Source organism: Ranitomeya variabilis, chromosome 4 (assembly GCF_051348905.1).
Source record: "Ranitomeya variabilis isolate aRanVar5 chromosome 4, aRanVar5.hap1, whole genome shotgun sequence".
Classification (NCBI taxonomy): Eukaryota; Metazoa; Chordata; class Amphibia; order Anura; family Dendrobatidae; genus Ranitomeya; species Ranitomeya variabilis.
Window position 1 is genome coordinate 392749724 of NC_135235.1, and position 24715 is coordinate 392774438.

Sequence of the window (24715 nt, forward strand, 5' to 3'; positions counted from 1 at the left end):
GCAGGAATAGCTAGGGCTCCCCTAGCATTAGGGACTGGGAAGGGGCCCCTGGGCCAGGGTCTTCAGACAACAATTATATGTGGCACTCACCAATTTGAACTCCTAATCTATATGAGAATTCTATTATTGGAACATCTATTTTGTCACACATGTGAAAGACATTTTTGTATTTTTGCCCTGAGAAATAAGAACACAGGCCTCAATTCATAAAGACCGTCGTTTTTCACGCCAGTCTTGATGAGGGGGCATGGTGGAGTGCAAGGCATCCAATTTATTAAGAGGTGCAAATCGCACTGTAGTTGGGGACTGGAGTAAGATTTGTGATGAAGGAACTCCACCACTCATCCTTAATTTGACAGGCAGGAGTCATCACGCTCTGTCCCAGCTTCATCAACTTTGTTGGAGCTAATCAAAAATGGCCTTGAAAATGTCAAAAATTCACTAAATTTTTGTGCATCCTAGCGTTGCCTTAAAACAATCTGGCAACTTCTCTAACTTATTTATGCCAGTTTTCGGGTGTAAAAGCTTTGCTAAATCGTGGCCACAATGTTAATGACTCCAGGTTAAATATACTGTGTATTAGAAAATTAGAATCATAGAATGTTAAAGTTTGAAGGGACCTCCAGGGTCACCATGTCCAACCACCTGCTCAATGCGGGATTCACTAAACCATCTCAGACAGATGTCTGTCCAGCTTCTGTTTGAAGATTTCCACTGAAGGAATAGAAAAAATAGGCACTGTGAGCTTGTCCTTATGTGATTCTCTAAAAGATAATCATTTAGGTAACTCTCACCTCGGAATAATCATTACAGAATAATACAGATCTCTTAGAAAGATATTGGAGATTTTATTTTTTTTACAATTCTATTTTTTAAACACCTCCATCTGAAATGTCTCGTTTTCATTTGAGGGTAAAGAAGGATTTGCACAACCATTTGGATTGCTGTTTATTACATTAAAAAATGCATCCATGTGACAAGTTTTTACATGTGAAATAACAGAGGAAATACAGGAAAAAGAAACATGCATAGCTTAGGACTATGTGGATCACCAGGTAAAAATCACCAAACCCTCGGATATAGAAAAAAAGATAGTGGACCGCAAGATTTTTTATGTGGTATTTAAGGGTTTAGAGCTTATCAGGTCCTTGGATAACCTAACATCATTACCAGCATATGCCATACTCCGAGAACCAATTGCAGTACATATGAATATTAGAAATGTGTGCAAACAGCAAGGAGGCACATAGGTGGTTGCTCTGAGCACAAAATTTCAATTGAAACCCCTAAGAAGTGGTATCGGTTTCGCTATAGCTGAAAATCAAGGGTAGTGTATGTGACAAGAACTTCTGGCAAGGTGGCCATGATCTCAGGGCGAGCCTTACTTTGAACTGCATTGGTTTCATCATGATGATAAAGCTGGATCCTCTGGTAGGACATAGGCTCCGTTCCCCTGGCCTACAAGATGTCCCAGTGCAACGTCACTGTATTGCGAGACCTGTGCTGGGTCACTGTGTGCGCAGCGGAGGACTAAATTCTTTAGATTAGGTGAGTATAAACTTGCTTTTAACAGGGGAGGTGGCATAATTTCTTTTTGGGGGAAATGTAAGGGCCATAAATAAAGGTTACAGGGAATTAATATTTTCTAAAGGGGGCACTCAAGGGTCATTGTTTTAAGAAGGCAGCACATTGTCATTTAATACATTTAGTGGGTTCTTGATGTGAAGAGCCAACATTGCGTACTTTCTATGTTGTATACCTGATGTGGACCCTTTGATGTCTAACAAGATGAGAATTACTCATAAAACATTTCCCACATTCAGAGCAAGAAAATGGTTTCTCTCCTGTATGACTTTTCTGGTGCCGTACAAGTTTGGAGTTATTGAGAAAACATTTATCGCAACTTGGACAAGAAAATGGTTTTTCTCCTGTGTGGAACCGGTTATGTCTATTAAGCTCTGATGAGCTACGAAAACATTTTCCACATTCCGAACATGGGTATGGCCTCTCATCTGTATGAATCCTTTGATGTTTGATGAAGTCTGAGTTCCTTATAAATCGTTTCCCACAATCCATGCAAGAATATGGCTTCTCCTTGGTGTGGATTCTCTGGTGACTGTTTCGTTCAGAGCTACTTAGAAAAGCTTTTCCACACACTGGACAGGAATAAGGCTTTTCTCCTGTGTGGATCCTCTGATGTCTGTTCCGTTCTGAATAGCTGGTAAAACGCTTCCCACATTCTGAACAGGAATACGGTTTCTCTCCCGTGTGTATCCGGTGGTGTACAACAAGATATGAATTACTGCTGAAGCATTTACCACACTGAAAACAGGAATACTGCTTTTCTCCAGTGTGGATTTTCTGATGCGCAATCAAGTTTGAGTTGGTACTAAAACTTTTATCACATTTTGGACAAGAATACGGTTTCTCCCCTGTGTGTGTTCGCTTGTGCGCTATAAGGTTTGAGTTACTGCTGAAATATTTACTGCATTCTGTACAACTGTATGGCGTTTCACATATGTGAATCTGCTGATGTTTCTGAAGAAGTGATGTTGTTTTAAACCACTTTCCACAAGTAGTACATAGCATATCTGTCTCTTCTAGAGATTGATTTGTGTCTTCACTCCCATATTCATCAGTAAAAGTAGACAAAGTGGTATATTGTGTATCATCTGTGGGTGTATAAATATCAATGTTTGATAAATTGACTTCTTCATAGGAGGTGGATTCATCCATAATATGAGAAAACGTGTATTGTGAATGACCTATGGGTATGTAAAGGTCCGTATCAGTGATACCTCCTTCTTCACATGAGATGGGTTCCTCTTTAATATGAAGAGACATGTAATGTAGAGGATCTGCAGGTGTATAAAGTTCAGCAAGCTTTGCATCTTCATCAGACACAGATTCCTCCTTAATAATTGGTAGATATTGTTGCATATGATCTGCAGATTTATAAAGGTCATTGTCTACGAGATTTCCTGCAGCAAATGGAATGGATTCCTCCTTGATATAAGCACAAGAATCCTGTTGTGTATGATTTGCGCCCATATGAATTCCTGCATAAATTAATTCATCGGCCTCAGTGGAGTCATATTCCTCTTTTATATGTATAGATATATATTGTGTGTGATCAGAAGTAATTGCTTGATCATGTGTGACAGATTCCGTCTTTATACAGTAAAAATGTTGTGAATGGTCGTTTGGGGTATAAATCGGAAATATTTCTTCTTTAACAGGGGTAGGAGAATACTGCTGCTGAGTATTCTTTGTGAATTTATAAAGATCAGAGGCCTCCTTAATTTGGCTGGACCGATCTGGTTGTGTATGATGTAAGGATGTATGAATGTTAGTAGAATTTTTTCCTACATAGCATAAATCTTCATTTATATGATCTGTAGTTATATTAATGAGATTTTCTTCATCAGATGATTCTTCTTTAATAGTTGTATATGGCCATGTTATATCATCCACAGTTGTGTTCACCTTGGTATTAGTGAGAAGTTCTGTACCGTCTGATACAGATATCTTAGTAGCGTTCTCCATACAGGTGATCATATTTAGTTGCTTTGATGAGTATTTTTTATAGTCTGAAATTTTTAAAAGGTACTTTGATTTTCATTCATGTTGTCTGGTGAAGAAATGAGGTTTCAAATACTTCAAATATCTCTGTATTTCTAGTGACATGTGCTGGGGAGAAAAAGAAAACAAAAAGAAAAAAAAACAGTTTGGTTAAAGGGTTTCCCCAAACATTGCATGCAAATAATTGAAATCCAGTAACATTTCTTAGTTAAGTGTGTATTCTTATTGTTAAAGAGGCCCTCCCAGCCCTTAAACCTGTTTAAATGTTAGCGTAGTATCAGTGTGTTAATATACTCACCTATCGCTATCTTCTCCAGTATTCAGCGCAGCTTTGTACCTCTTCTCATTCATGCAACAGCAATTCAGACTCTGAGCCACACTGAGATGTGTGACCCAAAAGTGGCTTTTTACAGTGTAGCCTATGGAAGGTCAGAACGAGGCTCCATAGACTTACACTATATGACCACATTCACATATTCAGTATGTAGTCAGTATTTTATTTCAGTATTTACCGGTAAGTCAAAACTAGGAGTGGGTGAAAAAAATACATAAGTGGTGCATATGTTTCTATTATATTTTTCCTCCAATTGTTCCACTTCTGGTTTTGGCTTACAAATACTGATGTAAAATACTGACTGCAATAGAAAACATTAAGATCGATAACACAGCTCCAGTGAGTGGGCATTCACCCCCCCTCTCACACAGAATCGTAGAAGGAGAAAAAAAACTTACAATCTACAACCCTGCCAGTAGTAGAATTACACAGTTGCCATCTGGGAAGTGAGAAAATTACGTATAGCTGAGAAATGACAAAACTAACTTAGGGTATGTGCACACGTTGCAGATTTCCAGCGGATCCTCGTTTTTTTTACGCGCAGATTCACTGCAGATCTGCAATTGATTTACAGTACAATGTAAATCAATGGGAAAAAAAATACTGTGCTAATGGTGGGGAAAAAATCCACACGGAAAATGCAGCAGATTCAAAAGGACCATGTCAATTCTTTTTGAGGATCTGCAGCGTTTCTGCACCCATTCCATAATAGAAATCCACAGGGTTAAAAAAGGTATGAAATCCGCACCAAATAAGCAGAAAAAACCAGCACAAAATCTGCAAAAAAAGCGTGGATTTTTACCTGCGTTTTCTGCCAAGAGATGCAGAATCTGCACAGAAAATTCCACAGTCTAATCCGCAGCGTGTGCATATAGCCTATAATTCCTTTTAAAGCCCAGACTCCCTGGTGTGAAGAGGCGCAGAGCCAATTTGGTACTTAAGGACCAAGCCAATTTTTACAATTCTGACCACTGTCACTTTGAGGTTCTAACTCTAGTACGCTTCAACGTATACCACTGATTTTGGAAAAATTTTGAAAATGTCGCAATTTTCAAACTATTAATTTTTGTACCCTTAAATTAGAGAGTGGTGTCACACAAAATAGTTAATAAATAACATTTTCCTCATGCCAGCTTAACATCAGCACAATTTTGGTAACAATTTTTTTTTATGTTAGGACGTTAGAAGGGTTAAAAGTTGACCAGCGATTTCTCATTTTTCCAACAAAATTTACAAAACCATTTTTTTAGGGACCACCTCACACTTGAAGTGAGTTTGGGGGGTCAATATAACAGAAAATACCCAAAAGTGACACCATTCTAAAAACTGCACCCCTCAAGGTGCTCAAAACCACATTCAAGAAGTTTATTAACCCTTCAGATGCTTCACGAAAACTAAAGCATTGTGAAAGGAAAAAAATGAATTTTTTACTTTGTTCACAAACAATTTACTCTGAAACCAATTTTTTTTTATTTTCAAAAGGGTATCAGGAGAAAATGGACATTTGTTGCAATTTCTCCTGAGTACGCCAATACCCCATATGAGGGGGAAAGCCACTGTTTATGCGCATGGCAGGGCTCAGAAGGGAAGGAGCACTGTTTGACTTTTTGAACGCAAAATTGGCTGGAATCAATGGTGGTGCCATGTCACGTTTGGAGACCCCCTGAAGTACCTCAACAGTGGAACCCCCCCAATTCTAACTCCAACCCTAACCATAAACCTAACCCCAACACAACCCTAACTTTAGCCCAAGTCTAACCCTAATGGAAATAAATACATTTATTTTATTATTTTTACCTAAGGGGGTGATAAAGGGGGGTTTGATTTACTATTTTTTTTATTTTGATCACTGTGACAGGTTTTTGTTTTCCTCATTAATGTACACTCTGCACGCATCTTGACTGAAAAAAAAAAAAAGTAGACATTTTTGTAAATTTATTAAAAAAGAAAAACTGAAATATCACATGGTAATAAGTATTCAGACCCTTTGCTCAGTATTAGGTAGAAGCACCCTTTTGAGCTAGTACAGCCATAAGTTGTCTTGGGAATGATGCAACACGTTTTTCACACCTGGATTTGGGGATCCTCTGCCATTCTTCCTTGCAGGTTGGATGGTGAACGTTGGTGGACAGCCATTTGCAGGTCTCTCCAGAGATGCTCAATTGGGTTTATGTCAGGGCTCTGGCTGGGCCAGTCAAGAATGGTCAGTGTTGTTCTGAAGCCACTCCTTTGTTATTTTAGCTGTGTGCTTAGGCTCATTGTCTTGTTGGACGATGAACTTTTGGCCAAGACTCCGGTCCAGAGCACTCTGGAAGAGATTTTCATCCAGGATATCTCTGTACTTGGCAGCAATCATGTTTCCTTCAATGACAACCAGTCGTCCTGTCCCTGCAGTTGAAAAACACCCCCATAGCATTATGCTGCAACCACATTTCACTGTTGGGATTGTATTGGGCAGTTGATGAGCAGTGCCTGGTTTTCTCCACACATACCGCTTAGCATAATCAATAAAAAGTCTTATCTTCGTCTAATCAGACCAGAGAATCTTATTTCTCATAGTCTGTGAGTCCTTTATGTGTTTTTAGCAAACTCTATGTGGGCTTTCATATGTCTTGCACTGAGGAGAGGCTTCAGTCGGGCCACTCTGCCATAAAGGCCCGACTGGTGGAGGGCTGCAGTGATAAGAAAAAGTTCCACAAAGTCAACTATCTCCCTACTGCATCTCTGGAGCTCAGACACAGTGATGTTGGGGTTCTTCTTTACCTCTCTCACCAAGGCTTTTCTTCCACGATTGCTCAGTTTGGCTGGACAGCCAGGTCTAGGAAGACTTCTGGTGGTCCCAAACTTCTAACATTTAAGGATTATGGAGGCCACTGTGCTCTTAGGACCCCTGAGTACTGGAGAAATTCTGTTGTAACCTTGCACCTTGTTACCTTTTGTTGTTGCCTTGCCACAGTTCTGTCTCTGAGCTCCTTGGCCAGTTCCTTTGACCTCATGATTCTCCTTTGGTCTGACTGTGAGCTGTGAGGTCTAAGGTTGCTTTCACACTAGCGTCGTACGACGCACGTCGCAATGCGTCGTTTTGGAAAAAAAACGCATCCTGCAAAATTGCTTGCAGGATGCGTTTTTTCTCCATAGACTTGCATTAACGACGCATTGCGACAGATTGGCACACGTTGCATCCGTCATGCGACGGATGTGTTGTGTTGCGTCGGACCGTCGGCACAAAAAACCTTACATGTAACGTTTTTTGGTGCGTCGTGTCCGCCCCTGCCTCACCGGACATCACAATGGGGCAGCGGATGCTGCCCCCGTTGTGTTTTTTTGCCACAGTATGCATCGGTATGTCGTCATGTTGCATTGCGACGTGCGTCGTACGACGCTAGTGTGAAAGTAGCCTTATATAGACAGGTGTGTGCCTTTCCAAATCAAGTCCTATCAGTTTAATTAAACACAGCTGGACTCCAATGAAGGAGTAGAACCATCTCAAGGAGGATCACAAGGGAATGAACAGCATGTGACTTAAAGGGAACCTGTCACCTGAATTTGGCGGGACAGGTTTGCGGTCATATGGGCAGGGTTTTCGGGTGTTTGAGTCACCCTTTCCTTACCCGCTGGCTGCATGCTGGATTATATTGATTGAAGTTCATGCTCTGTCCTCCGTAGTACACGCCTGCGCAAGGCAATCTTGCCTTGCGCACGCGCAGTATGCTTTGCCCATCTGCGGGCAAAGCCGAAGAGCATTAGTGCACATGCGCCGGCGCACTATGTCCCGGAAGTATTTCGCTGTGTTCCGGGACATAGTGCGCCGGCGCATGCGCACTAATGCTTTTCGGCTTTGCCTGCAGTTGGGCAAAGCATACTGCGCATGCGCAAGGCAAATTCAGGTGACAGGTTCCTTTTAAATATGAGTGTCTGAGCAAAGGGTCTGAATAATTATGACCATGTGACATTTCAGTTTTTGTGTTTTTTTTTAATTAAATTAGCAAAAATGTCTACATTTCTGTTTTTCCTTCCAATCAAGATGGGGTGCAGAGTGTACATTAATGTGAAAAAAATGGACTTTTTTTTTAACCCTAGAACGCATACCTGGGGCCTCGCAGGCCTGCCAGGTTACTTGTTTTCTATTTTCTGTAAAAGTACTTTAGTTAGAATTTTGAAAATCTAGGTAATCCTCAGGTATATAGTTGTTAGTAATTTCCAGTTATTCATATATTTTTATGTTACAGACATTTCGGTATAACAACCTTTTTTTGGGACTACCCCATATTCACGCACCTGGGACCTTTTAAGGCCTGTACTAGGTTTACATGTGATACTCAGTCTTTTTGTCTGTATTGTTGCTGGGGAAGAACTTTTGTGACTCTGCTATTGGAAGTATTGACACCAATGACAGGAAAATAAACCTGAAATCATACTGCATTATAATAAGACAAAAGGAGGTGTTGACAAGATGGACGAAATGATTGGAGAGTATTCGTGCAAAAGGCAGACTAAACATTGGCCTGTTGCCATTTTTTCCAATATCCTTGATGTGTCAGCCCTCAATAGCTACATTGTTTATTGTCAAACTAATCCAGAATTCCATGCCAACAGGAAAGACAAGAGACGTCTATTTTTGACAGAACTTTGTTATGAACTTTTGATGCCTACTATGATGGAGAGAAGCAGCATGCTATGCTTATCAAGGCAAATTACGGAGGCAATGATCCGATGTGGAATACGCTTTCTGGAAAATCCAGAGCAAAGAGAAAATAAAAGAAAGCGTTGCTATATTTGTCCAGCAAAGAAGGAAAGAAAATCGGAGCGTTTCTGTTCTACTTGCGGACAAAATGTATGCAAGGAACATTCAGCCGAAAAAATAATATGCGAGAATATGTAAAGTTACAAATAAATATTCCTGCACCAAGTTTGCTACAACCAAAAAATGTTTTCATAAAAAAATTGCATATAGAATGCCTATATTTGGCGTGCCCGTTTACTTACTTTTTTGTTGTTTTATGCACATAATTATGTTTTGAAATATACACATCTTAGGCTGTGTTCCCAGTACCGCTGGGGTTCGCCAGAAGGGGATCCGTAATGGATCTGACCTCCTGGGAACTCCAGCTAAGGCTGCCGGAATGGCGGGATTCCACCAGCCTTAGCTGGGGTCACCAGGAGGTCAGATCCATTACGGATCCCCTCCTGGCGGACCCCAGCGCTAGTTGGAATGCATCCTTACCTTGCTATTGTAAAATAAATTTTGAAAAGTATTTTTATTTGAGTTATTCCGTGTTATTTGCACACAGGCCTAAAAGGCCCCAGGTGCATGAATATGGGGTAGTCCCAAAAAAAGGTTGTTATACCGAAATGCCTATAACATAAAAATATATGAACAACTGGAAATTACTAACAACTATATACCTGAGGAATACCTAGAGTTTAAAAATTATAACTAATGTACTTTTACAGAAAAAAGAAAACAAGTAACCTGGCAGGCCTGCGAGGCCCCAGGTATGCGTCCGCCAGCCTTAGCTGGGGTCACCAGGAAGTCAGATCCATTACGGAATCCCGTCCTGGCGGACCCCTGCGCTAGTGGGAATGCATCCTTACTTTGCAATAAACTTTGAAAAGTATTTTTATTTGAGTTATTCCATGATAATTGTAAACAGGCCTAAAAGGCCCCAGGTTCGTGAATGTGTAGATTTCTATGGGTATGGGTTCTAGGGTTAATTTACCAAATGGCTGCAATGAAACAAAGAGTGAAAAATTTAAAGAGGTCGGAATACTTTCTGTACCCACTGTATATTCCATGAGTTGGAATCGGAAATGTGTATATACCATATACTCACTGTTAGTTCTCCAATAACCAACCTAATAGTGGTAACAGCCGCAGCCTCATCCATTAATCCTCGATCAATTGTGTAATTGTCCTGATCTTACGGGCAGCAGAGGGCTGTTTGTGACAGAAAGAGAACAGCTTAGTGGGGTCAGCGTGACCACCCTGGCTGTGATCTTTGACACTGAGCAAATTCTGAACATGGCCTTAAAAAGACATCCAGCTCACACACAGACTTTCCAGATTACTCTATGCTCTAAGGCCGGCGTCACACTGGCGAGTTTTACGGACGTAAGAGCGCAGAAACTACGTCCGTAAAACTCGCATTACATACGGCACAATTATTCTCAATGGGGCTGCTCCTATCAGCCGTATATTACGGTTCAGTATTATACGGCTTTCTACGGCCGTACAAAATCGCAGCATGCTGCGTTTGTCAGCGTATTGCGCAAAAAAATCGCTAATGAAAGTCTATGGGGGCGAGAAAAATACGGATTCCACACGGACCTGCAGTGTGACTTGCGAGAAATACGCAGCGGTGTTAGTGAAAAGTCGGTAATTCAATTGCCGGCTTTTCATTTCTCCTGCACAAACCCGACAGGATATGAGACATGGTTTTCATACAGTAAACCATCTCATATCCCCTTTTTTTTGCATATTCCACACTACTAATGTTAGTAGTGTGTATGTGCAAAATTTCAGCGCTGTAGCTGCTAAAATAAAGGGTTAAATGGCGGAAAAAATTGGCGTGGGGCTCCCGCGCAATTTTCTCCGCCAGAATGGTAAAGCCAGTGACTGACGGCAGATATTAATAGCCAGGAGAGGGTCCATGGTTATTGGCCCCCCCCCGTGGCTAAAAACATCTGCCCCCAGCCACCCCAGAAAAGGCACATCTGGAAGATGCGCCTATTCTGGCACTTGGCCACTCTCTTCCCACTCCCTGTAGCGGTGGGATATGGGGTAATGAAGGGTTAATGCCACCTTGCTATTGTAAGGTGACATTAAGCCAGATTAATAATGGAGAGGCGTCAATTATGACACCTATCCATTATTAATCCAATTGTTTGAAAGGGTTAAAAAACACACACACACACACACATGATTTAAAAGTATTTTAATGAAATAAACACAGCGGTTGTTTTAATAATTTATTGTTCTCTCATTCCATTTCCAGGCCCTCGCTTGGAAAAATAATAAACGCACAAGATACATACCTTCTCATGTCCGATCACTTCCCACGATGTAATCCATCTGAAGGGGTTAACTAATATTACAGGCACGAGCCCTGCTAAATGCAGCGGTGTGCTCCTGCTTGTAATTCCCCGCGAATGAATGAAATGTAGGTCATTGACATACATTTCCTTCAGTCGCGGTGATGCGCCCCCTGGTGGATGTCCTCATATGACCTGGAGCGTGGGAAAAAGTTCCCAGGCTGCAGTTCATGAGAACATCCACCAGAGGGCGCATCACCGCGACTCAATGTAAGTACAGATCCAGCTTTCCTTTCAGCACCCGGGGATTACAGGCACCAGCGAGTGGTTTATCGCAGCTCGTGCCTGTAATATTAGTTAACCCCTTCAGATGGATTACTTCGTGGGATGTGATCTGACATCAGAAGGTATGTATCTTGTGCGTTTATTATTTTTCCAAGCGAGGGTTTCCTAATGGATTGAGAGAACAATAAATTATTACAACAACCGCTGTGTTTATTTCATTAAAATACTTTTGAATCATGTGTGTGTGTGTTTTTTAACCCTTTCATACAATTGGATTAATAATGGATAGGTGTCATAATTGACGCCTCTCCATTATTAATCTGGCTTAATGTCACCTTACAATAGCAAGGTGGCATTAACCCTTCATTACCCCATATCCCACCGCTACAGGGAGTGGGAAGAGAGTGGCCAAGTGCCAGAATAGGCGCATCTTCCAGATGTGCCTTTTCTGGGGTGGCTGGGGGCAGATGTTTGTAGCCACGGGGGGGCCAATAACCATGGACCCTCTCCTGGCTATTAATATCTGCCCTCAGTCACTGGCTTTACCACTCTGGCGGAGAAAATTGCGCGGGAGCCCACGCCAATTTTTTCCGCCATTTAACCCTTTATTTCAGCAGCTACAGCGCTGAAATTTTGCACATACACACTACTAACATTAGTAGTGTGGAATATGCAAAAAAAAGGGGATATGAGATGGTTTACTGTATGTAAACCATGTCTCCTATCCTGTCGGGTTTGTGCAGGAGAAATGAAAAGCCGGCAATTGATTTACCGGCTGTTCACAGATATCGCGCTGAATTAAATATAAATACAGAATATATATATATGTGTCTCAATGACTTATATATATATATATATATATATATATATATATATATATACTGTATATATGTTTTCCCTAACATTTGAGCACATAAATCCATTAGATGTCGGTTTTGCAAGCCTGCGCGAAAATCTCGCAGTACGGATGCCATACGGATTACATACGGAGGATGCCATGCGCAAAATACGCTGACACACCCTGACTACGGATCACTATTTTGGGAACATTTCTCCGTATTACGGCCGTAGTACGGACGTAAAAAATGGACCGTATTGTCTTACGCCGAGTGTGACGCCGGCCTAAAGAGCCGATATCTCCTGGACAGCACAGGAAATGGTGATTGGTGAGTACAGTATCTCACTGCCACTACACTAACATTTAAGTTTCTATGCTAATATACAATAATGTTAGTTGTATGTCGTTTTCTATATTCCTTCCTATTCTATAACATTTTCCCTCACGGCTTTTCCCCACTCGCTGCCAATGACTGCCCGGTCTTTCCCTATACAAGCAAGCAAGAAGAGACGTATCATTAAAGGGGAGTAGGTGCGAAGAAACCACTTGGGACCCGCATTTTCTACTAGTCTCCCGTGCAGTTTGGTCTCCAACGGTTTTCAAACTGTATTTTGCTTTGTAAAGCAGCAGTGTTTCAGAGTCTGATACATGCTGTACGTCGGTCTGGCAGCATATATCAGCTCCGTCAGGTTCTTATAAGTCACTTCTCCTTTCTGACATGTGGTATCCGTTGTCTGTTTTAGCACCAAATTCTTCAACATAATTTTGCGCAAAATAAATAAAAATGCTTTTTGTCTTTTACATTTTTATGCCTTTTAAAACAAAAAAGATGCATGATCCATTAAAAATGATCCATGCAACTATTAACATTTGTACCAACATTTCTGGAGTGTAAAAAATAAAAAAACACTCATATGTACATTCACACAGAAATGTAGAAACTCTTTAAAAAGCCACAAACAATATATTCTCTGAAACCATGGATTACAAAAAGCAGGCTCACAATAGAGAAAAAAACAAAACAGATGAGCAAGTAGAAAATAGACTACAAAACAGGTGCAACATAAAAGAAGAATTTTGGTGGAAAGCAAAAAAACCTGCCTTAAGCCCTTCCCGACCTTATTTTTATGCTTCCGTCCACATAACTGAATGAGGGCTTTTTTTTTCACGAGGAGTTGTACTTTTGAATGACAATTTATTTTTTGATGTGATGCACTTGAAAGAGGAACAAAAATCCAAATGCATTGAAATTGTAAAAAAAAAAATATGCAATTGTACAATTGATAGTTTTTTTTAAAAAATTTTACCGTGTTCACTACATGGCAAAACTGACCAGTCAATATGAATCTCCAGATACCAAACATGAACAGCTTTATTTTATTTAAGTGGTGAACATTTTTGGAAATTTGCACGAAAAAAATGTTTTGCTTGTATCACTATTTTCCGGGACCTGTAATGTTTTCATTTTTAGGAGTATGGGGATGGGTAAGGGCTTATTATTGAGCCCTGAGTAAGCGATACCAAATATGTGTTTTTTTAATGGGGGTGATTTGAACTTTTTTTGTTTCATATTTTTTTAAACCTTTTTCTCTTGTTTTACTGTATTTAAAGTAGTGGTCCACTACTTGGACAGCTCCTTCTCATTCCCCATGTTTGGCCCCATAAAATAAAAACCCTATACACACCTCACACGCTGGTGCCGATCCAGTGATGTCAGCACTCATGTTCTCGGGGCTCATGTGCCATTAATATGTGGGCACGGTCCGGGCCCAATCACCGCTGATGTCACTATTCCCGCCTTCAGATGTATTAATATTCAAAAGGAAGTAAACGGCCAGCTGCATCTCCCACTCTCATCTCCATTACCCCTTTAATAGTCTCTTTAAGGGACCTGAATTTACGATCACCACTTGTGCTATATATAGTGCATCAGTACTGCTATGTATAGCTAAAATCACCATCTCCTATGAATGCCAGCCACAGGCTGACTTTTACAGGAGGATTGTAATGGCAAGCACAGGGATCTTCAGCAGAACCGTGGATCTCATGTCAACCCATCAGAACCCCGCGATGACATCATGGGGGTGCCAATAAGCACGTGAAATGCCTGTTAGTGCATGTTAGAGGCCTCTGTCAGAGATTGACAGCAGGATTTAACAGGTGTTAAAGGCACATAACTGCTGATTTAAATTAGACGTGATGTGCTGGGAAAGATGCAGGCTCGGTGTGCGAGCCTGCATCAGAGGTAGGGACAACATAATATATGACGTAAAAGTACGTCAAAGGTCGTGAAATGATTAACCCCTTTCTGAGCTCGGACGGGATAGTACGTCCGAGGTCAGAACCCCCGCTTTGATGCGGGCTCCGGCGATGAGCCCGCATCAAAGCCGGGACATGTCAGCTGTTTTGAACAGCTGACATGTGCCCGCAATAGCGGCGGGTGAAATCGCGTTTCACCCGCCGCTATTAACTAGTTAAATGCCGCTGTCAAACGCAGACAGCGGCATTTAACCGGCGCTTCCGGACGGAAATGAGCGCATCGCTGACCCCGTCACATGATCGGGGGTCAGCGATGCTTCTGTATAGTAACCATAGAGGTCCTCGAGATCTCTATTGTTACTGATCCCCGGTAGCTGTGGTCAGCGCTCATAGCACACCTGCATTTCTGCTGCATAGCAGGGATCTGATGATCGCTGCTATGTAACAGAGGCGATCGAGTTGTGACAACTTCTAGCCTCCTATGGAGGCTATTGAAGCATGGCAAAAGTAAAAAAAAAAAAAAAAAGTAAAAAAAAAATGTGAAAAAAATAAAAATTATAAAAGTTTAAATCACCCCCCTTTCGCCCCATTCCAAAATAAATCAATAAAAAAAAACAACAAACCTACACATATTTGGTATCTTCGCGTTCAGAATCGCCCGATCAATTAAAAAAAAGCATTAACCTGATCGCTAAACAGCATAGCGAGAAAAAAATTCGAAACGCCAGAATTATGTTTTTTTGGTCGCTGCGACATTGCATTAAAATGCAATAACGGGTGATCAAAAGAACATATCTGCACCGAAATGGTATCATTAAAAATGCCAGCTCGGCACGCAAAAAATAAGCCCTCACCTGACCCGAGATCATGAAAAATGGAGACGCTATGGGTATCGGAAAATGGCACAATTTTTTTTTTTTTTTTTTTTTTTTTTTAGCAAAGTTTGGAATTTTTTTTCACCACTTAGATAAAAAATAACCTAGTCATGTTAGGTGTCTATGAACTCATACTGACCTGGAGAATCATAATGGCCAGTTTTAGCATTTAGTGAACCTAGCAAAAAAGCCAAACAAAAAACAAGTGTGGGACTGCACTTTTTTGCAATTTCACCACACTTGGAATTTTTTTCCTGTTTTCTAGTACACGACATGCTAAAGCCAATGATGTTGTTCAAAAGTACAACTTGTTTCGCAAAAAATAAGCCCTCACATGGCCATATTGACGGAAAAATAAAAAAGTTATGGCTCTGGGAAGGAGGGGAGCGAAAAACGAACACGGAAAAAAGGAAAATCCCAAGGTCATGAAGGCGTTAAAGAGTAACCATATTTTTTAATTTTTACTTCATAAATCAATATTACAAATGAAAATAAGATCTATTACACAGTTTCTTATCAGATACATCTGCTGGTTTCTCCACCGGGATTGATCAGTCTTTATCAAAATTCTCAATTCTAGGAGAAAAATCTCTATTCAGTGAAGACAGAACGTTACATTACTGAGATAGAAGATTGCAGTTGTTACTGGTAAGATTCTATATAGAGTGGAGGAGCTAGAATCAGAGCTCCTCCTTTTCTCATCTACATAGGGTACTGATAAGATTTATCTCAGTAATGTAAAAAATCTGTCTTACCTGAATACAGATTTCACCCAAGCATTGAGAATTTTGAAAAGTAATGATCAGTCCTGGAAGAGAAAGTAGTAGATTCATCTGATAAGATCTATTACAAATCATGCACAGGAAAGTGTAAGGGTTTGTGCACACGTCAGGATTTCTTGCAGAAATTTCCTGGCCAAAACCGGACATTTTCTGCAAGAAATCCGCATGCGTTTTTTGCGCGGTTTTTGTGTGTGGATTTTTAGCGTTTTTTCTGGAGATTTCCCAATGCAATAATATAGTGGGAAATCCGCAAAATTAATGAACATGATGCGTTTTTTTAGTGGAAAAAAAAACGCATCATGTGCACAAAAATTGCGAAATGCATTCTAAATGATGGGATGCATATGTATGCGTTTTTATAGCGAAAAACGTGAAAAATCCGCAACGTGTGCACACAGCCTAAGGGACTTTTTTCAATGTTAATTGCCCCGTATTGCTATTCCTCAACCTACTACACAGATCTCTTCTGCGTGGTGCAACATCAAAGACGTGTCAAACTTTCAAGGAGAAAAAAGAAAGAATGCCAGCACTCACCCGATCTGAAGGTAAATGAGTCAATTTTTATTTTTATTTCCATCCTGGACAATAACAAAGTGCGGTAATCCTAACAATGCAGGCACAGGGATTTGAAAAGAAAAGGATAGACATGATGGACTGTCTATCGTTTTCTATTTACGATTTATTTTTCTGATCGGTATCTCAGGATAGATTTTATAAGAAACAGCTGTAGGATTGTAGCTCATTCAGTTCAGAAGGTTGTACAGTTTTTAGCGTAAATATCCATCTTGTTTCCTTTTGGAGTATTTGTTTCTCCCAATCCGCCCCAGCTTTCCTTTCCTAGGTTTGAGGGACCAATAGGGAAAGTTTAGTTGGGGATAGTCGACGTTGAGTGGGGGCACCATATGCGCAGGTTTCTTTTAGGGTGCCAACCTCCACGATAGGCAGGCGAAAGGAGTGTAGACATCTATAAATCTAGGGTATTCATAGGGTCACTATTTCCCACCTTACATAGAGGTAGGTGTTGTTCCACTCATATAAATTTTTCCCTCCAGGGTTTATTTTTAGTCGACGTTGAGTGGGGGGGCACCATATGCGCAGGTTTCTTTTAGGGTGCCAACCTCCACGATAGGCAGGCGAAAGGAGTGTAGACATCTATAAATCTAGGGTATTCATAGGGTTACTATTTCCCACCTTACATAGAGGTAGGTGTTGTTCCACTCATATAAATTTTTCCCTCCAGGGTTTATTTTTTTTTTTTTTCTTTCTTTTTCGTTTTGTATTGTTTTTTAACTTTTGTTCTTGTCCTTTGCTCGCTTTCTTCATCCATTAAAACAAAAAAGTGGTAATTCAGTATGATGGAGAAGTACCCAGCCTCTGCTTACCACAGTTGGTGTCATGATAATACACTGAGAGATTCCTGAATCATGTCAATTGGTGAATAGGATAAAGTTTATTTCCATAACTTTTCCTATTTCTAAAGTGTCAGAGATGTAGGCAGTATAAAGAAGATGTAGCATTTTTACTGTAACACAGGTTGGCACTTTGTGGGACGCTACAGCATTAACATATGCATTCACGTTCCATTGTTCATAATTATCGGCAGAAGTAGCCTATACATCCCGAGTCACGCTCGGTCTCTGCCTAGTGGTGCGCATGCGCTCCACGACAGGGAATCCCTGCGTTTCACTAAGCGGGAGAACGGCTTCAGAGAACCGGAAATACGCTGTAGAGCTCATGGTACGAGTCACATGCCAAAGTCTGTTGAACGCGACACCGAGCGAAATCTATTAATATCACAGAGGGGTGAGACCCGCAAGAGCGGAGGACATGATTAGCATTCTCCCCTGATGAAATCCGTAAGGAAGAAACGCGTCGGGAGACTCTTTCCACAGCACAAAGCTTCAATATAGTGTCCGGTACAAAGTGGACAGGAACAGAGAAATGGCTGGGGATGGCCGGTGTGGGGTGAGATCTACCCATGGACATGGGTTTGTTTAAACATACCGTCTTATGTATATCAACCTCTTTATATATTGTTCCACCCACATTAGCCTCTTGGTATAAGGCTTGTATAATTTGCTATGTCAGAGACTATGAACGAATCCATAGGGGACAGGGACATTGTTTGAATGGAAAAAACTGGTTCCCATAAACATGTGGATGGTCATTTATTTTTCAAAGGTATGTTGAAGCTTTAAGGAAACGCTGTGCTGCTGAACTGACATGTTTATATATGGTATTTGCATTTCTTGGTTATATGAGCAGAATAACGGTACGTGGATCTTTTGAACAAATTATTGATGAGGCAGACAGGTGAAATTGCTTCATTCACAATTATTGAAAGACAAATCTGTAAGGCCAAAAGTTAGGCAGGCCTTTGATGTTGAGATATTGCTTGATATATATTTAGTGGCTTGTTTTGCTCCGAAAAAGCTGTAAACTTATCCCGTAAACTAAGACTCCTTGAGTCCAAATTATATACATTGATTATAGTCTATATTGGACAACAGGAGTGTTCAGGATGAAATTATATTCAGCACTGTCAGTTTTTTTTACGTTTGTAATTGTTGTTTGTCTTGTTCTTATTTCACCATTTTTGTGTTGGTAATAGGGCACAAATCACATTAGGGTTCTCACATTTTTCTTTTCGTTTTTAATTTTGCTAAATTAATTGGCTTTTTAATATACCTAAATAAAGGCTAATTTTTATCCAGTTGCTAATACATATTTGATCCTTGATTGGATAAACGCACCACGCTTTAAAGTGAGTACTGGCATTCCTTCTTTTTTTCTCCTTGAAAGTAGATCTGTTACAAAGTTTATTATCTTCATGTGCAATATTAATTTATGAAGTAAAAATTAAAAACGACGGTTACTCTTTAAAATAGGGAACATTAATAAGAAAAAAATAGGCACAAATACAATAATGGATCAAGCATGAAATGTATCAAAAGACACATGCTGAGGTTAAATCCTGCTTTTTTGCCATGATTAATGCCAAATTACGGTAAAGCACAAAGCTTTTGCCCTGATTTCTCATTAATTGTAACGTCCTGGTAACAGCAGTCTGACTGACCACAATGTAAATGTATCATTGTGACCATTCAGCAGCCACAGTAGGTCTCAATGATGGCTAACTCAGGATGCAGATGACTCTGGCTGGGACTCTGACAGGCAAAGTGTAATGCATCCGTTTGTGGCAGGCAGAGTTCAGTGCTGTCTCAATCGCCGCTCTGCAGCCCTTATCAGGACATGCAGAACTGCCTAGTATAGGGTACACCAGACCTGGGCAAACATCGGGCCACATCCAGCCGTCTGGCACGCGGACTGAACCAGTGGCCCAAGGGCCGCACCATACCCTCTCCCGCCCACTGTCACTGAGGAAGCAGACAGCGGTGACTACACTGGTGAAGGATAGGGCCGCCGGCTCCATCTTCCACCAATCAGCACGTGAGACAGCAGATGCGACCACATCATTTCATCACGCTGCTACTGAGACTCAGTGCACAGGAGCGGAGCATTGGGGAACGGGAGCAAGGCGAGTATGTGTTGTGTTTCTTATTTTCATGTGCATGGGATATTTGTATGTATACAGGAGACTGTGTGCGGGTTGATGCTGTATACAGGAGGCTGTGTGCAGCCTATCACTGTATACGGGAGGTGGGGGGGTGGCGCTGTGCCGACTCTTACAGTATATAGGGGGGTTGGGTGCCGGCTCTTACGGTATATAGGGGGATGTTGGCATACTCAATTTTGCTCAATATTAAGTGATATAATTTAATACAAACAATAATTCATGTTATTATTAATATTGAGTAGAATTAATTTCAACCTATTGGTTTGGCCTCCATAAAAGTCACGGTCTTTCATGTGGCCCCTAGGGGAAAATTAATTGCCCACCCACGGAGTACATTAATATTCCCAGTATGCCACTCCTGCTGAAACCTAAGCAGGTCTCCCTTTGCTACGAATTTCAGTGTGAAGGGTAGATAAGCACCACACCACTGAAAACGGGGAACATGAACTTTATTCGTCCTGGGAGCAGCCAGCTTTCAGTTAAAGAGGTATGCCCAGAGCTGCTAAATTCACCACTTATGTGCACACGATCAGTAAACGCTGCAGGTTAGACAGCGGCTTGGGCTGTTACAGCATCGAGGATGGGATTTTAAAAATCCCATGCCCACTATGTGTGCAGAGACACCTGCGGAGACGGACATGTGGAGCTTCTCTCCAGACCGCAGCACGTCAAATTTCTCTTGCAGAGACGCTAGACTCCGAAAGAGAAATGTCACCCGTACAATGTATTGGAGGCGGTGAATCCACACGGTTCAGTGAACACATGCGTTCAATAGACGGCAGCGTGGGGCCGCAGTGAACATGCAGTTCCAGATTGTGGGCACACTCCCTTACGCCCAGAGGTGACTGACTGCTTTCTCTGCACAAATGCATTGCAAAGCCAGCTGTCAATCAAAGTGATGCGGTGTGCTTGCAGTCGTCTGTCAGTCATTGCTCAGCACACAGTATCAGATCCTGCAGTGCCTCTCTGACTGAAAGCCGGAGGTTCCCTGGAGAAATAAGGTTCATTTTCTCCAGGATACTATTTAACATGTTGAATGGAAGAATAAAAGTTGGAAGCAAAGATGCCACAATGACTGAAAAACTATCACAGACGACGCGAAGACGGAATGTCGCCAAAATGTTTTTGAAGGGTCTCTCAGGCCAGAAATGACTTCTAGAAGGCCTCTGACTGGGTTAAGCGCCCCGGTGGGTGGCCGCTGCGCCAGTAGCTGGTTAGGTGCGCTTATCCGGCCATGTCCAATGTAATGGGCTGAAATCAGCAAATGGAGACAAGCGGGGTCGTGAGCGGTGGATTTAGGGGGCAGAGAGGGAACTACTTTTATTATTTCTAACCAGTATGAGCCCTCTGGAAAACCTTCTCTAGTCATGAAACCTCCTGGGTTCACCTCTTGTGGGACTGTTCCCATGGAACGAAGTCTGATTCCCTGGGCTTTGTTCACTACAATGCGGTAGTGAAACATGGTGGGAACTGCTGCGCTATCATTTACGGCTCCGAGCAGCAGGAAAAGGAGCCCCCGCCATCCACCAGCGCATGCAAAGCTCGGAGTCTGCTGCTAGCCCCAAATGTACCTGCATCAACGCATCCTCTGTCTGTTGTCTGTCAAGGCTGCCAAACCGGAAGTTGTCAATAAAGCTTTTCCTGCCTGTGCGTTCCAGCTGCGCTGGCTTCCGGACTGCCTCCCGTATGTGCGTTCCAATGTGCTACTTATGTGTGCGTGTCAGCGGCTCTGCCCTTGCTTGGGAGATGGAACGCTGGTAGTTGTAGTCCAAGAACGCTGGTGATTACAGAGTTGCTGAAGGAGTTCTGGACTACAATTCCCCCTCAGCTTCCATTATTAGCTAAAGGTGAAGTGGATGGAGTGCATACAATGCAGTGTGAGGAGGGAGCGACTGTCAGTGTAATATGTTGGAAATAGTCAGCCTGCAGCTCAGCCAGTCATTATGCCCCAGAGACTGACGCTTTTCTGGCCACTTTGGGTGCATAATGCTGGTAGTAGGAACAAGCGGGGGCTGGGTGAGCGAACAATTGGGTATGTGACTCCGGTACCTGCTCTGTCATGGGCTCCATGTACCTGGCTGTACTGTGGAAGCTTCTGTGTTAGTGACTACTATGAGAACTCTGGCCACCATAGTTATATGGCCACTTTTTCTATCCCTTATCTCATGTACCTGTGGCCGTCACTATTGGATTGCGGTAACCTGGCGACTTTGGCTGCGATACAGGTCATGTGATTCCACTAATACATCTCAGCATAATGAAGGTACACCGGGTACAACTGTGACTTGCAAGGTACGACGCTCTCAACAAGCCAGTCTCAGACATCCCACTTGTGGACCTGCGTGGCTAGTACCGTGCGGATCACAATGTGAGCGCATTATTCTGCTGCGTAACAGCAGCCTAGAGCAATCTTAGGCCACAGGACCAGTGTTGTGGCCAAAGTCGCCATGTAATCCCGGCCTAATGGTAGCACTGCATCTAACCGTGTTGTAAGGACATTATTAATGTCGCTGTTGTAGGTTTACAGTGTCTGGTAAGGTAAGACGAGATGAAAAAGGTGCAGCACACTACCGCATCTGTGGTGAACACAGCCTGAGGGGAAAAAACACTTTTACTTCTCCTGTGAAGCGTTGTCTCACACCGTTATGGTGGAATTGCTGTCATCCGTATGAGGCTAGGTGTACACCGCCATTTTGGCCACAACAGAACTACACTTGTGAATTGGATAGCATTGCTACCTAGACAGCTGTGCCAAGCAAGTTGCATAAAATCAGACCCCATTCACTCCAATAGCACACCAATGTAGCAGCAGCACTGAGCGGACTTCAGCCGCGCTAATGGCTGTCACAATATTGTGCAGCCCTAGCTTAAGGGTATGTGCATACGTTGCAGATTTGACGCTTCAGATCTGCAGCAGTTTTCCATGTGTTGTACAGTACCATGTAAACCTATGGAAAACCAAATCCGCTATGCACATGCTGAGGAAAATTCTGCACAGAATTGCTGCAGTTTATTTTCTGCAGCATGTCAATTCTTTGTGCGGATTCCGCAGCGTTTTACACAAATTCCTTAATAGGAACCTGCAGGTTAAAAACACAGGTAATTCTCAGGTAAAACGCAGGGCTTTTTACCTGCTGATTTTTCTGATTCTGCGCAGAAAAATCCGCATGAATCCACAACGTGTGCACATACCCTCAGGCTGCCATCAGTCACAATCCGTCGAATTGTGAAAAAAACAGATACGGCAAAAGTTGCCGCCAGATCCGTTTTTTTCTCAGACTTGTATTAGCGACGGATGGCCTCACGTTTCATACATTTTATGCCGGATCCGTCGAAAATTGTTTATCCGGCGGCCTGAGAAAATGGACATAGCAACATTTTATGTGTCCGTCGAAAAAACGGACAGTGACGGATCCGTTGACGTCCGTCGTATGCTAGAATGGAAGCCTATGGGCCCAGGATCCGTCAAATGACGAAATCCGGCAGCAGATTCAATTTTTTTTTTTTACTGAGCATGCTCTGATTTTTTTAGGATCCAATTAGCTGGATCAGCTAGTCGGATCCGGCAAAAAAACCTTATCCGTCGCATCAGTTTTTCACAATCTGCAACGGATCCTTTTTTTCACAATTCGATGGATTGTGACTGATGGCAAAAAACTGATGTGTGAAAGCAGCCTAACAGGGACAGCTATACCCCTACTATAACGTAGCTGTCCACAATGTAAAAATGGACTATCAAAGGTAATATTACCACAGCAAGGGATCGCTCACATCTGCATATATAAACTCGCTGACATTCTCAGCCAGAAAAGTTGGCAAGTTTCATGTGTTTTTTTCCTCACCCAGCATCCGTATGACATGCGCATTCAATCTGTATGCAATGCTTTTTGACATCCTCTTTTACATACTTTAATTATCTGTCATTTAAAGCCAGTTTAGGCTACGTTCACATTTGCGTTGTGCGCCGCAGCATCGGCGCCGCAGCGCACAACGCAAACAAAAACGTGGCAAAACGCACGCTAAAACGCTGCGTTTTGCGCCGCATGCGTCCTTTTTGGCCGAAAGTTGGACGCAAAAAAAATGCAACTTGAAGCGTTTCTTGCGTCCAACGCTTGCGGCCATGCGGCGCAAAACGCAGCACAACGCATGTCCATGCGCCCCCATGTTAAATATAGGGGCGCATGACGCATGCGGCGACGCTGCGGCGCCCGACGCTGCGGCGCTGACCGCAAATGTGAACGTAGCCTTACAAACTAATAAATCAATTTTAACCCCTTCCTGACATCAGACGTACTATCCCGTCGAGGTGGGGTGGGCCCGTATGACCACCGACGGGATAGTACGTCATACGCGATCGGCCGCGCTCACGGGGGGAGCGCGGCCGATCGCGGCCGGGTGTCAGCTGCATATCGCAGCTGACATCCGGCACTATGTGCCAGGAGCGGTCACGGACCGCCCCCGGCACATTAACCCCCGGCACACCGCGATCAAACATGATCGCGGTGTACCGGCGGTATAGGGAAGCATCGCGCAGGGAGGGGGCTCCCTGCGGGCTTCCCTGAGACCTCCGGAGCAACGCGATGTGATCGCGTTGCTCCGAGGGTCTCCTACCTCCCTCCTCGCCGCAGGTCCCGGATCCAAGATGGCCGCGGCATCCGGGTTCTGCAGGGAGGGAGGTGGCTTACCGAGCGCCTGCTCAGTGCAGACACTTGGTAAGCCTGCAGCCCTGCACAGCAGATCGTCGATCTGACAGAGTGCTGTGCACACTGTCAGATCAATGATCTCTAATGTCCCCCCCTGGGAAAAAGTAAAAAAAAAATTCCCCACATGTGTGTAAAAAAAAAATAAAAAAAATATCCTAAATAAAGAAAAGAAAAAAAAAAAATTATTCCCATAAATACATTTCTTTAGCTAAATAAAATAAAAAAAACAATAAAAGTACACATATTTAGTATCGCCGCGTCCGTAACGACCCAACCTATAATACTGCCCCACTAGTTAACCCCTTCAGTAAACACCGTACGAAAAAAAAAAAAAAAAACGAGGCACAAAACAACGCTTTATTATCATACCGCCGAACAAAAAGTGGAATAACACGCGATCAAAAAGACTGATATAAATAACCATGGTACCGCTGAAAACGTCATCTTG

General features: G+C 42.4%; 1 protein-coding gene across 2 annotated transcripts; it reads right to left on the minus strand.

Annotated features, from left to right (window-relative positions):
• Positions 1-822: 822 nt before the first annotated feature.
• Positions 823-21240, minus strand: LOC143767159 (uncharacterized). Of its 2 annotated transcripts, none has more exons than XM_077255219.1 (2): positions 21136-21240; positions 823-3690 (listed from the first exon to the last, which is right to left on the minus strand). In XM_077255219.1, exon 2 carries the CDS (start codon positions 3556-3558, stop codon positions 1747-1749), a length of 1812 nt encoding a protein of 603 aa, XP_077111334.1. In that variant the 5' UTR covers positions 3559-3690; positions 21136-21240; the 3' UTR covers positions 823-1746. The 2 variants fall into 2 exon arrangements, with proteins under 2 accessions (XP_077111334.1, XP_077111335.1); XM_077255220.1 differs by having other exon boundaries at positions 823-3677; positions 21136-21165.
• Between the last annotated feature and the right edge of the window lie 3475 nt (positions 21241-24715).